Here is a 14,972-nt window from a genome sequence, read left to right as displayed (position 1 = left end):
CATGCCTGCATCTTATTCCTTTTGGCGGCTTCTAGGGATATATATTATATATATTTTTGAGGTCTTGTTAAACCTTTTGCCCCAGGTTTTATACCTGGTGTAATACTGATGCACTCCTGGACTCAGTATTCACATACCAGTGCATTTCTCCCTGTTATTGCACACAACATGAAAAGCAACCCTTCACCCATTGTATTTCCTTCCCAGAGTTTCTGTTCAGCACCATTTGCCATGAACCAGCATGGCTCTTGATGTTCCCAGGGAAAAATCTTGTGAAAATGCACAAATAAAGGTGAGATTAAAGCTGAGGTCAGAAGGAGCCCTTTCTCCAGATGGAAGGACAGGAACTGCCCAGCAACTGCAGAGCATTTGTTTATCCACTCAGGTGGTTGATGTCAATTTCAACCTCAGCTTAGCAACCTGTTCGCAGGCTGGAACAGTGGGTTTACATTGCTAGACAAGCTCTCTCTGTTCTCCACATGGGCTTTGTCTTAGTCTAGCGTGCTAGCATGTGTGATTGATCTCTAGCTTCAGCAACTCTCTGCATCCTTGCCCCCTGGATTTCCTTTGGTGATCTGGAATTCTGGGGCTATATCATGCTTAAATATCTTCATTTTTTTATATATGTGTTTTATTTTTTTTGGTTTTTGTATGTATTTAAGTTTAATTTGTGTGTTGATGATTGGAAATTGATTATGGCAGGTTGCTTTATTCCTAGTATTTAGTATATATGCTGCCGAATCAAGCACTATTCCTAGTATTTAGAACCCTTACAAAATGATTGCTTCTGAGAGAAGTCTTCCAGTTAGGTGACTTTTGGGTCTTGAGTCTGATGGAGGAGCTTAACTCATTGGGAATATGGAGTTTCTGTCTATTTAGCCTATCCCTTGTGCTCTTTGGCACTGGACTTTTGTATTGTTTAGGCAATCTCGGTCTTGGCATAAAAGGAAGAACCATTGATTAGAACAATTTTTGTCACCTTGGCTAAAGTAATGCAATCAGCAGTAACAATAGTATCAAATATAGCCTAGAGAGTGACAATGTAATTCGCCATCTTTAACTATGAATTATATTCAAGGTCATATAACAACATATAAATTAAGCCAGGAGATGGTATACAGTAAATATGTCTACAATGTGGGAATTACACCTTTCAAGGAGAAAATGTAAAAGGAGTTAGGGGGCAAATAGAGAAAAATTAAAAGTCAGGCTGCAGGACAAAGAAAGAGTATATGAACTTTGAGAAATTGATAGGGGGGGAGGAGAGAAGGAAGAAGTAAAAAAAGAAAAGAACAAGCAATATAGAAACAGCATTCACACTCATAAAAAGAACAATCAAGAATAAGGAGGAGGGGCTGGTGAGATGGCTCAGTGGTCTAGAGCACCTACTTAGAACAAGCTTAGCAAAGCACAGGGATTGCTGTTCAATCCCCCAGCACCACATGCCAGCCAGCCCCGCCCCCTGGTGGGCTGAGCTGGCCACACACACACACACACACACACACACACACATATATAAATAAATAAATAAAAGAATAAGGAGGAATCAATAGCAAGGCTTGGGGAACCCGCAGCAAGGTATCGAGCCAGCGGGCAAATATGACCGCAGCTTTTCTCAAGGAGGCCAAGTCCCAGCAGCAAGAACACCGAGAAGTGAAGCCAGCCTGGCTTTTGGAAACATCTGAGCCTGTTGGAGAAAAAGAAAAATACCAACTTCGTGCAGATGACTATCATAAAAATAAAAAATAAAAAAAAAGAGTTCCTCACAGCTCTTTGAAAGAAGGCTGTTGAAAAAAATCCAGATGAATTCTACTATAAAAGGACTCGGGTTAAGCTCTAGGATGGAGTTCAGGTTATTAAGGACAATAAGGAAGAAGTAACTCCAGTACAGCTAAAGCTAATGAGATCTCAGGATGTCAAGTATATAGAAATGAAAAAAAAAAAAAAAAAAAAAAAGCTTGACTGGCAAACACAAGGATGTGAATTCAATCCCTGGTATAGAAATAAAAAAAAAAAAAAAAAAAAAAAAGGGATTGTAGAAGCGAAGAAAATTGAAAGACTAAAATCAGAGCTCCATCTGCTGAATTTCCAGGGAAAGCAACAGAATAAACGTGTTCTTTTTTGATACCAGAGCCAAAGTTGAACAGTTTGATATTGCCACTCATCTGCAGATATCCTCAGAACCAGTTGGCAGAGTCTGCAACAGACCCAAGATAGAGACCACGCAGAGGGCAAAAGTGAAAGGAATGACCCATCAGACTCAACTTAAGTGGATAGCTAAAGAAAGACAAAAGCAGTATAACCGCCTGACAGCAGTGGATTGAATGAGAGAAGAAATTATTCGTTATTGCACAGAAAATTTAAACACACAAGGATCTCACGGATAAAACTCAGAAGGTGAAGGTGAAGAAAGAAACAGTGAATGCCTTAGCCATTTACAAGTCTCAGAGTCGTTGGAAGTGCTGAAGTGTTATAGATAAGCCTCATCATTTGTATTCAAAAATAATTCGATTTTCAGTAATGACTTCAAATTCCATTAGTTCATATGAGATCAGGCATATTCTGGGTGGAATGGCCGTAGACGTATTAATTCAAGTGGCATGGGTTTACTGTTTATAACCATGAGTTATTATTGATGTCTTTCTATGAGCAATATTAAAGCCCCTTCCCCATGTCATTGTTTTTGGCTTGTCAAATCAGTCTTTTTTTCTTTTATACAGTACTTACATTTTTTTTCACTATGGAAGTTACGTATCATTACAACAAAGTAGAAAATAGATGAATTCATTCCTAATTTTAATACTTATTCAAGAACAAGAAATAATTATTAGGTACTGAGAGCTGAAACTACTATGATGAACAATTGTGAACATTCTGTTTTACTTCATTTTATGAAGCTGCATTAGTTTTTATATTTTTGTGGCTATAATAATTTTAATAAGCAATTTTACATCCCCCTCCCTCCTCAAAAAAGAATAAGGAAAATCAAAACAATTTTTAGAAAAAGAAAAGAATATGTCCATTTCAGGGCACATCTGTTTTCACCAACAGAATTTGCAGACATAGCCCAGCCATAGATTCTTACTGGGATAGTATGCAGTCCCAGCATAGATTCCTAGTGGGATAGTGTGTAATCCCAGCAAGTCTACACATTTTGTTTCACTGAGGTTTAGGGTGGGTTCTGGCTGTGACTCTGGAACCCAATTCGACCTGCAGCACTCTGGGTGCCTCTTGCCAGCTGAACTTGGCCCTTGTCCTCCTGCTGACTTGACCTTGACTTTGCCTCACCCTGACACTGGGAATGGCTACATCAGAGGCAGCATATAGGTGTTCTGAGTTTTAAGCTCTGTTCATCCCTTTCCAAGATGGCTACTGACTAATTCCTCTCTCCTTCAGGACATGCGAATCTGAATAACTCACAAGCAGCTGCAGTCTGCTGCTTCCACTGGTCTGTTCTATTGGTGGATTTCCCCGTGGTGGTCTCTAGCAGTTGGCATGAGTCTGCAGTCCAGAGCTGCCAGTTTCATGCAGTAAGTCGGAGAGAAAGCACCACTTGTCCCCTTCTTCCACTGCGTGACATGTGTCTCTTTTCTTATCCCAGTGGCTTAAGTACTTGCTTCATGAGTCTTTGCTGGTTCCTGGGGACACATTTCCCTCTTTCCTGTCCTCTTCTTGTTGGTATATTCCAATAGCTAGACATGTAATCTCAGAGAGACTGTTTCTCTGCTGTTTACTACACTGCCGTCTTCCAAGAAATATTTTTTTTCAATTTTTAGCAATATTTTCACCTTTCTCTGTATTCTATTAGGCGTGTGTGTAGGATGTGTGTGTGTGGTACCAGAGATCGAACTCAGGACCTTGTGCTCACCAGGCAGGCACTTTTGCCACTGAGCTATATCCCCAGCCCTACTGTATCTTTTTAGGATTTTTGTTGGTTATTGCTCATAAGCAAATCATTGATTAGTTTAATGAGTAAAAGCCAAAATGACATCTTTCTTTCCAGCATTGAGGGAGATAAATTGGAGTGCTTGAACTCAGGTGCTTCACTTGTTTCCAAGAACAGAGTATAGAAATATACCAGTTTAGACTTCAGGCAATACAGTTTTTCCCATTTAGAACTTACTTTAAAAGGAAAATTTACAAAGTTGTTTTCTTTTCCTCAGCCTAGTATCAGAAACATGAAACAGTTTATCTCTGATTATCACTGAAATTTGTCAAGTATTATTGGAAGTAAATAATACTAAACTTTTAGTATTTCTGAAATGTAACCTGCAGGAGTTTCCCCCTTCAAAATATCTCTTAACCTTCTTAAGCAGGAAACTTGTATCCTGACCTTGCTTTGTTTCTGAGTTTTTTAGAATAATTTATACTTTTGTTTGTTTATCTCATTGTTTCCCTTTTTAGTGTTCAATGATTGCTGATTTTCAGTTAGGCTGCTTTTTGTTACTTGGAGAGAAACATTCCTTGTTTGTGTTGCAATGTGTACCCATGTTTAAACAGAGAATAAGAAAACTTGAGAAAAATTCAGCTATCACTGAGGACTCAGTGGGCTGTTTCTTGGGCATAAGAGAACATCGTGAAACAGTGAGAACTGAGAAATTGACATTTATTTATAATCTTAAGGACATGATACTAAGGCGTAGAATAAAAGGATATTGCTACATACTGCATAGAAGTTTTTTTTTTTTTTTCTTTTCAGGGGACAAGTCCAAATGCTACTGTTCGTTACAGGACACTGGCTAACCTAGTTTGAACAATCTCATTGGTGCAAAAAGAATACATTCTTCAAAGCAAAGATCTCTGAAAATATCTTGCTCTTAATTTTGATGATTGTTGTCCTACTGATTTGGCTCGAAACTCTCACCATGCAGATTCTCAGCACTAGAACTATTCCCCCAAGGTCCCTTGCTATTCTTACTGAGGCTCAATGACTTCTTTAGCTGAACTGAAAAGTGCAATTTCTTTTATCCTCACTGATTTATAGTAAGAATATTTAACCCTCAGCAGTCATTACATTTGTGTCCCAATAAAAGACATTATGATTGAAAGCATAGGAGTGTACAACCTGGGATGTAGCAGGTATTTCACTTAGACCTTCACTTAAACCTCTGTTGTAGGAGTGAATTCTCAATGTGAGTTCTCTGTTACCTGTGAAGCCATGCTGCTTTCTTCATTTTATGAAGATATCTGGTATATTGTTGAGATTTCTTTCATAATATGCTCTAGTTCTGTTATGTGAGTTACATGGCTTTGCATGTCCTCTTGGTTTCCTGTGCCATATTTTCACAAGTGTGAACATAGGCAACACTCCTCTCAAAGATAGCATGAGATTGGGCACTATAAATAGGATGTCGTAGAGGTCCACTTGGAGCACCCAGCTGAACTGAGTCAGTGTTCTGGATGTGAAAGATCCACTTGAGGACTGATGTTAATCACCTAAAAGAAAAACTAGAAGGAAAGATGGTGTGCCATTGTTGGAGAAACTTGTCACTGGTTTTCTTGATAAGGATTTGGCTGTTCTGATCATTGGAGGAACTTAGGTCTCCCCTGTTGTTGAGAATGGCTGCTGTTCTCTTTGGGGGAGCTGTGTTCCTTATGTTGAACATCACTTTCTGGTGCATATCCCTCAGCCCACTGGTGCAGGTCCTTCACACTGCTAGTGCATACATTCTAGCTTCCACCTCTGAGCTTTAGGGCTTCCAAATGCAGGTCCTTGATACAGGCTTGCCGTGGGCACTAGGACTCCCAACTGGACTCGTGCAATGCATTGTCATGGGATTCAGATCCTCAGCTGGATTGTTTGAGTTTGTAGTGCATGGACAGATCTCTTGCACTCCTATGCATTTGACTTTTTATGTGAATATTATAAAATAATCCTATAAATGATGTGCCCCATGTTAAATCTACTCCCTTGCAAAGCCTGACAACAACAGATGTCTCTATTTGGTAAGCATTATGAGTATTGGTCCTTTCTTTCTCTGACTTTATAACCTTCACTCCTCCTAATGGTTAACCTACGTCATTCTCATTTACTGTTTATTGAATATTATTAAACATTTAAAATACCAGTTTTTTGACAAATCAAAGGTATGATTTGGTAATGACAACAATTATTCAGTTTTTTTCTTTCCTTATTGATGGACTCTTAATTTTGAAAATATTGTTGTTCATTACATATTGTGAGGGTTCCTTTCTCTGGCACAAAAGAGAAGCAGGAGAGTAAAGAAATCCTTTATTGCTTGTCATAAGAGGGCTGCCAAAGATATAAGAACCTTCAGGGAGGAGGCAAGGAGACAAAAAATTTATTAGGCTGGTTTAAGGGTGGAATTTGTATGGGCGGTATGGTGTCATAACAGGTGCTGACTGAGGAAAGCTTGGTGCACAAATGAAAAACACAAGAGGAAGTTAAGATTAACCAAGAGGAAGAAGACAAGTCATTCTAGAAGCAGTATGTTGTTGGTCTTGGATCCCCATGCCATGCTGATGTGCCGCCATGATGACTAGATGGACTTTGATATAGGTGCAGACCCATCATTCCCTTTGTTGTTAAAAGGGGTGACAACCCTTAACTACTTGCTGCAGGTACGAGCTGCAAGTAGGTATCAAGATAGGAACTGGCATGGTTATTGGAATGATGAGTCAGATTCATGTGGAAGCTGGTGCCAGGCATCTCGGCCAGGATGAGAAGCTTGTTGGTGGTGAAAACTTGTATTGTGAATGGAGAAATCTCAAAGTTTACAGAGACAAAGTGCTGTGAGCAATAGGCCTATCCTCATGTTTAGAGGACCCAAGAGAGAGGAGGACAGGTATCCAAGAGCCAAGATCAGACCACCAGGAAGAGGACCAAGAAGAACCCATAGCTGTTTTTTGTACTTTTGCAGCAAGGTCACAAAGTTCATATGTTTTTTGCATGACAATACCTGATTGGTTACCAAAGGAATAATATTCTTCCCATAACGTGAGGCAGGTCCCACCTTTTTCTGCTGTAAGAACTGCAAGAGCTCCAGGTTTTGGAGTACTACTACTGCCAGTGAGTTGCTTTGGATTTGGAAAAAGTTGATGGATGCCATAACATTGTAAATAGACACAGAGTGATCCACAGAAAGTGTAAATAAAAAGTGGTGGGCTGTGCCAATTCCCCCTACTCCCAGACCAATACCAATGACTAAAAAGAGACTCCAGCCCACCAGGACTGGAACCATGTGTGGGGGCTACCCCGTGAGACCAATGTTGAGAGATGTTTTGCTTTTGTATAATGACTTGGCTCTTAGTGGCTAAGGAGACAGGTGGGGCCACAATGGCCAGACTGTAGGAGCTTTGTGAGGTGGGTGGGAGGCAATAAATGCTCCCAGGCCACAGACAAAAAAATAGCCCATGGAAAAAACAGAGATTTGAGCTGTTTGGACCTGAGAGGAAATGTGTGCAGGAGTATAGATCTCCCACTTGAGGGGGAGATTGGGAAGAGTCAGGGAGCTAGATAAAAGAGGTTTTTTTGCCAGTTATTCTGAGATGCCAGGCATAAGGGCCCAACAAAGAACCCAGGAAGGTTGGCTCTATCAGGCCCATAGCTTAGTCATCAAAGCAAAAGTGTTCATAAACCTTTAGGTCAGGAAACAACTACTTTGGCAGTAGAAGTGAGTAAAAAGTGAAAAGAAGAGCAAGGGGATGATGGTTATTTCCTGCAGCATAAACAGAGCTTATCACTTGGGAACTGTGTTGAGTTTGAGGAGGTTGAATGTGAATTTGGTTGCTGTTTAGCAGGTAGAAGGAAAAAGACCCCAAGCGTAAAAGTTAATAAGAGTTAAAACTATCCCATTATCCCTAGCAATGTTAGGGTGAGGACAAAGGAGAACAATGAGTCCCAGGATTGTCACCCCATTAAAGGGTAGGAAAGCAGCCTTGTGTGATTTCTGAAAGTCTTCTGGACAGATAGCCCAGAGCCTGGCAACAAACATGAGAAATAGCAGGAGGTAGGGGATCAGAAACCAGACAAGAAATTAATACATGAGGTTACCTGGAAGTTTTAGGAATGTTTGGTAGATAGAGGCCAGTGGGGGAACAGAACTTTCAGTGACCACTCTGGGAGCAAGAGTTTGGGATTGGAGGTGTCAGGGTTATTGGGATAACACTTAGCCTATATGTTGTGGAACCATCACACAGAAGGGCTGGTGACCTTTACTGCTGTTTCAGGTGTGAGGATGACCAGATGAGGGCCTGTTCACTTGGGCTGCGGTGCTGTAGTTTTAAAAGACTTGAGGTATATTAAATTCCCAGGAGTTAATAAGGGGTTTTGTTTGAGGGTTATCTATTAGTTGTGGAAGGCAGAGGTCAGTGTGTTGTTTCAAAAGTTATCTGAGAAAGGAGAGGATTGGGATATAGTCAGGATGGGAGGAAGGTTTTGTGAGGTAGAAAAGCTATGAAGCAGGAATGGTCTACTGCACCTAAGCTCAAAGGGACTTAGAAAAGTGGGTGCCCTGATAAGTGCACTGAATCGAGTTAGTGCTAAAGGAAAGAGCTAAGGCGAGGGTACCTGTAGTTCTAGAGCAAGTTTAATGAGGTGTGTTTTTAGAGTACTGTTTGCCTTTTCTACTTTCCCTAAGGATTGTGGGTAGATAGTACGGTATGTTAGATGCCAAATAATGTTTAGACTTGAGGATAACTGCTGGGTAATCTGAGAGATAAAAGCTGGTCCATTGTATGGCCGAATAGGATAAAAGAAATTGGGGATAGTCTCTTATATAAAAGCTTTACAAACTATGTCTGCAGTCTCTTGAGCAGTGAGAAAGGCCTCTGTCCATCCCAAGAAAGTGCGCACAATGGTAAGAAGATATTTATAGGTCTTATGACAAGGCATGTGTGCACAGTCTATTTGCCAATCTTTGCCAAGAGTGTGTCCACGAAGTTGGGGGATTGGGAAAGAAGGGGGAGATGGGTATCCCTGAGAAGAGGTTTTGGCGCAGAGATGGCACCTTGGGTGACTTGGCAGGTGATGGTTTTTAGGGAGGGATGGGTACTGACTGAAGTTAGAAGTTTATATAGAGCTTGGATGCCCATTTGAAAGCAATTTTATAAGTCAGCGATGATAGTTAAAGCTTTTCATCTGGGTGGAGAAGCTGTAATCCATAGAAAATCCATCCCTGGGTATTTTGGCTATAGCTTGGTTGTGGAATAATTGGAGTTGTTTAGGCGAGTGTTGTGGTGTGGGCAGGGTATCTGGGACAAGAAGAAGATGAGAAGGATATGGCTGTTTTGTAGCTAATTTGACCTGTGTGTCAGCAAAGGTATTGCACTGAGAAATAGGATCTCATGGTGTCCAGTGTCCTCTACAGGGAATGAATGGTACCTGCTTTGGAAATTGTGCTGCTTCTAGAAGTTTGAGAATGAGAAGTGCATTGGTAATGGGGGTTCCTTGAATGCTGATTAAACTTTCTTTTTGCCAGATGGCAGCATGGGAATGAAAAATACTAAATGCATATTTTGAATATAAATGTTTATAATTTTGTCTTTGGCTAGTATGAGGGCCCATTTGAAAGTGCTCAGTTCTGCCTTTTGTGAGGATGTCCTGGGTAGCAGTAGACTTGCCTCTATTACTTTAGACCCACTAATTATGGCATCCACTGCCCTTTCTTGAGTGTCCATGTTGGTTGAACTACTGTACAAAAATCAGGTGAAAGGAATGCTATTAATGTGAGGGAAGAGGGTAAAGATAATCTGTAAGACTTTAATGCAACTATGAAGGGCCTAATCAGAGATGGGGAGTAAGGCAGTTGGGTTGAGGGGACTGCTAGTGGAGATGGTGATGGAAGGGTCCTGTACAAGCAACAGGTGTACCTGTTATGAGCAGGAAGGAGTCATTAGGTCAAGGAATGTCTTGTGTGAGGTGAGCTCATTAAGGTGATGAGGTGAGTATACTGTGATTGATTGACCTAGTGTGAACTCTTTTTGTGTCTTGTGTTAATGTGGCTGCTACAAGGGCCTGGAGGCAGGGGGCCCACCCATGTACTATGTTAACTGTTTGGATAGATGTGCTACTGTTTGAAATAAAGGTCCCTTTTTGTGTCCTAGGACTCCTGCATTAGATGCATAGCGTAAAGGATTGGGTCGAATTTGGGAGAGTGAGAGCCAGGTCCTTTAAGAGAGCCTCTTATAGCTTGTGAAAGGAAGTATGTATAGGAGTAGTAGAGTTGAGAGATTCTGACAAAGAGCCCATGGATGCTTTATAGAGAGGTTGAGCCAGGGAGGCAAAGTCAGGAATCCAAAGGTGAAAGACATTAGACCAAGGAAAGACAGGACTTGTTATTTTGTAGTAAGCACTTGAAGGTCACAGCAGAGGGATGCATGATCTTCATTGACTGAGTGAGTAGTGGGAGTGATGGTAAGTCCTAGATATTTGAACTTTGAAGCTGTTTGAGGCTTGGCAGGAGAAGCCCTATATCTGCAACCTGAGAGAAAGTTGAGAAAAGAAGCTGTATGTTGTATGGCTAGACCATGGGGGAGGGTGGGAAACAGAGAAGATAGTCTTTGTACTGCAGAAGAGTGCTAGGTTTGATATTGAGGGTTGCCAGGTTAGTAGCCAGGGCCTAACTAAAAAATGAGGACTATTACTGAACCCATGAGGCAGGACCATCCATTTGAGCTGTAGGATTCAGAGGATATCTGAGTCTGTCTACTTGAAGATGAAGAGGTCCTGACAATCAGAGTATAGGGGGATAGTGAATAAGGCATCTTTGAGATCCAGGACTGTAAAGCAGGTAGAGGAGGGGAAAGTGAGAAAGCATAGTGTAAGGGTTTGGCACTACTGGGTAGATTGGTGTAACCACATTGTTGATAACCCTGAGATCCTGAACTAAACAGTAGAAGCCATTAGGTTTGAATACAGAAAGAATTGGGATATTGTAAGGGGAATGGACAGTTTTAAGGAAACCATTGGCTCCTAAGATGTTGTATTATGAGCTTGAGTCCCCATTAGTGTTCGGGGGCTATTGGACATTGAGAAGCGCAGGGGAAAGCCAAAGGGTCCCAGAGGCAAACTGGTACAGAGGTAGCATGAGTGGCATGAGTAGGACTTGAGGTGTCCCAAACTATGGGATCAACAAAGGAAGAGGAAGGGATGAGCCGGCAGCTCACAGAGATTGAGTTTAGAAGATGAGTGCCATAGGAAGAGAAAAGTTAAAAGAGAAGTAGAGTTTTTCCCAAGAGAGGTCTGAGGCAAGTTGGTATGACAAGAAAACTCTGGGGAAAAAAATTGTGTGACATCAACAGGTGAGGGTTCCTGTCTTGAGGGATTGTGTAGATTGGCTGTCAACTTCCACAAGGAGGACCACAGCTTAAGTGCAGCAGTCTAGGACACTTTTTTTTTGGGGGGGGCGCAGAACTGGGGGGTGCAGAACCTGGGATTGAACTCAGGCCTTTGAGCTTGCCAGGGAAGCGCTTATTCTATTGAGCCATTCCCTGACCCCCTACAGCGGTCTAAGAACTCAGGCAGAAATGATATGTGGCCCCCATGTCAATAAAAACAGAGTGTCCTACCTGAAATGTCCAGTGAGGCTCAGGGCTCAGATAAAGATGCTGCGATGGGGGCAGTGGACCCTGAGACCTGCCAATCTTCTCCAGTGGTAAGGCCAACCAGGTTAGTTGGTGATGAGTCTGATGGCTGTGGTGAGAGTTCCTGTGAGGGAAGGGAATTGGATGGCTTACCTGCTCTCTGGAAGACAGAGCAATTGCACTTCCAGTAACCCTCAAGCTTGCAGATGGGATAGGTCCCAGTGGAGCTGTAGATTGCAAAGTCTCATGCCCAGTGTCCTTTGCCAAACTTAAAAGCATGCTCCAGAAGGGACTCAGGTGGTGCTCAGCTGTCTAGGCTTGGCTCTAGCTGGAGCACTGAGTGCCACAGCCAAGAATTGGCATTTAAGTTTAGTATGGTGTTTTGTCCTGTTTTAATTTATTCTCTCTTGTTAAAGACACAGAAAGCCAGAATAAGTAGGTCTCCCTGTTGAGTCTGAAGGCTGAGATCTGTCCTTTTTAGTTTGGCACAAACGTCAGGAGAAGATTGGGAAATGAAGTGGGACTAAATAAGGGTCATTCTTTTAGGAGACTGAAGGCCAACAGTGGTATATTTGATTAAGGTGTCAGTAAGGCTAGAAAGGAATTTGAGGTTTTCATCAGGGCACTGCATTAGTTCGTGGCATTTCTAGTAATTGGTGGCCTTGCATGAAATTTTTCTAAGTCATGAAGTCAGGTAGCCAGCCATAGTGGCCGTGTGGACTGAGCCATTGGGCCCCTGATAGTCCCAGTTGAGATTGGTGTCTAGAAATGCATCTGTGCTTACAGGGTGGCTAGGGTCAGTGGTGTCCTTGGTCTGCTTCCACCTGAGTGGCCTGTCAGATCTAGATCTTTTGCTGGGAGGACAAAGTAGAGGTGAGGATAACATATAGATCTTTAAAATGAAGACCATAGAAATTAATAATGAACTGGAGCTCCTTTATATAGTTGTGGGGATCAGTAGAAAAGGAGCCTAACTAATGAGAAATCCGGGATAGATCAGGGCGGGAAAAGATATGATTGTGAACCAACCCCTCAGAACCAGCCCGTTCCTGGAGTGATAGAAGAGGTTGGGCCTGAGAAAGTGGCCGCTGAGTACAAGACGATGAGGAAAAACTGGCTGCAAGATGGTGGTGGTGGGTGGGGTGAGACTGAGCAGGAGAAAATGGTGATAGAGGAGTTGGAAATGATATAGGCAGATCTGGCTGAGGAATTTGAGGGAGCTGTGAAGTGAAAGCAGGAGGAGCACTGCCTAGAGGGTCAAGAGAGGCAGTAAGTAGGGGATCATATCAGGCAGTTGGAGGGTGATGTGGAGTTAGCCAAAAGTATTTGGGTCACCCTGCATGCCTGAAGGAGGGGGGACATGCCCTAAGAGCAATAAAGCCTGTACGTAGGGATCTCTGCCATTTGTCATTGTCCTGAAGAGTATTGAAATTGAGAGTACCCTCCTCAGGCCAGTGGATTCCATTATCAAGCTTATGTTGGGGCTAAGCTGTCCGGAAGTAAAATTTAATTGTTTAAGCTTTGCAGTCTCCCAGAGTATGAGTATATTTAAGTTCCATAAGAGACACCCAAGTAGTGTGTGCTTTTGGGGTTGGAAGAAATATTTCTCATAGTGACTGAATTAAAGGTGAGCCAAAGACCAAAACCAGTGCACCATCCCAAAAAGAGTTGTCACTCTTTTTTGGGATGTGACAGGTAGAGAAATGTCTGTCAGTCCTCATGGATCAACCCAGAAGATAGAGGGATGTCCTGTGGAAGGCATAAGAATGACCTGGTATGAGGGGAATCCTGATGTGGGCCCATGAGTTTCAAAAAAGAGAATGAGAAAAAGAAAAGGAGGCAGGAACTCCCAGGGCAAGAGGCAGCTCATCTGTGAGAATTGAGGTGGATTGATGTTGGATGAAAGCTGGCAACAGCAGAGGCAGAGATGAGAGGGAGAGGAAGGGTGGCCTGTTGTCAATGGAAGCTTAAACCGGGAGTGGGCACTGGGAACTAAACACCCCAACAATCCAAGTCATGGCACCAAAATGTAAGGTTCCTTCTTCTGGCATGAAAGAGAAGTGGGAGAGATGTAAATAATCATTTCTTGCTCAGCTTGAGAGGGCTGCCAAAGAGACACAAGAACCCTTGGGGAGGAGGCAGTGAGACAGAATGTAATGGGTTGGTCTGGAAGAAAGAGTTTGCATGTGCAGTACATGTCATAAAAGGCACTGATTGGGGAAGGCTTGGTGTACATGTGAAAAACAAAGAGGAAGTTAAGGTTAAACAGGGAGAAGAAGATGGAAGCCAGTCTAGGAGCAGCATGTTGTTGGTTTTAGACTCCCACACCATGCTGACCCACCGCCATGATTATCAGGTGGATTTTCATATGGGTGCTGATCCATCACTTATAAACACTTTTGATCATACCCACGTCCCACTTTTTCTCCTGTAAACTATGTTAGAAATTTTTGAGTGTGTCACAGTTGACTATTTCAAGTCCGAGCTGCAAGATAATGCACCTTTGTTAATCTTCTTTCATTGCTTTTAGATATTCTCTAATAAAAGCTGTAATATTTTATTCACATTTTAAATTAATATTCCTTAACATTCTGTAGTGTTTAATTTAGTTTTTGTCTATGAAACCAGGTTCAAGTTTCCAAATGTTGTCTAAATAAAATCAAAGAAGCTAGGGATCAATTTCCTACATAATAAGCAGTGAAAAAAGATAGTTCTGTGATGCCAGATCAAGTCTTTGTATTTATCTACTATAGTGTTTTCATTTGGTTGTGAATCTTGTAGGCTCCATGTATGAGCCATGCTTTAGAGGTAACACAGAAATGAGATGGACTTAACCAGGTGAAAACACATTTCCATTCTGTTAGTGTTTAATTAATGAATTCTAATTTAGAATAAAAATTCCTGAAAGAAAGGCCAGCCAAACAGCTTAGTGGATTAAAGCACCTGCCAGCAGGTACAGGGGCCCAGGGTTTGATCCCTGGGCCTGCCATGCTGGCCCCACCCCCAGGGCGCACTGAGACAATGATTGAGACTGGGTATGGTGGGACGTGCCTGTAATCCCAGCTCTTGGGAGGCTGTAAACAGGAAAATCACTGCAAGTCCAGTCTAGTAGTGAGACCCTGAATACCCTGTAGACCCTTCCCTAAAATACAGAGAAAAAAAATTCCTGTAAGAGAAATCCATGTGAGTAAAGAAGTGATTGATGAACAAGACACAAATTAAACAACTAGAGTATTCATCCTCATTTTAGCATATTTGAGCTTCGTGGTGTTGTGAATCTTTGTCTTATTTTTATTTTATTTTATTTTATTTTATTTTATTTTATTTTATTTATTTTTTAAATTTTTATTTATTTATTTGTGTGTGTGTGTGTGTGTGTGTGTGTGGCCAGCTCAGCCCACCAGGGGGCGGGGCTGGCTGGCATGTGG

General features: G+C 41.9%; 1 protein-coding gene and 1 pseudogene across 1 annotated transcript in view; both read left to right on the top strand.

Moving 5' to 3' along the window:
* The first annotated feature begins 1,599 nt into the window (after positions 1-1,599).
* On the top strand, positions 1,600-2,466 carry LOC101568076 (annotated as a pseudogene).
* Positions 2,467-11,573: 9,107 nt separating this feature from the next.
* The window catches only part of LOC111812279 (zinc finger protein 709-like), a 12,310-nt gene continuing 8,911 nt past the window's right edge, over positions 11,574-14,972 (top strand). The window contains exon 1 of the mRNA XM_023699996.1: positions 11,574-11,615. Within this exon, the coding sequence (XP_023555764.1) occupies positions 11,574-11,615 (42 nt within the window). The remainder of the gene's footprint in view (positions 11,616-14,972) is intronic.

The sequence above is a fragment of the Octodon degus genome, unplaced genomic scaffold, assembly GCF_000260255.1.
Source record: "Octodon degus isolate 3935 unplaced genomic scaffold, OctDeg1.0 scaffold00119, whole genome shotgun sequence".
NCBI classification, from domain to species: domain Eukaryota; kingdom Metazoa; phylum Chordata; class Mammalia; order Rodentia; family Octodontidae; genus Octodon; species Octodon degus.
Note: the sequence above shows the minus strand (reverse complement) of the source record. Positions and strands in the feature narration are given on the sequence as shown.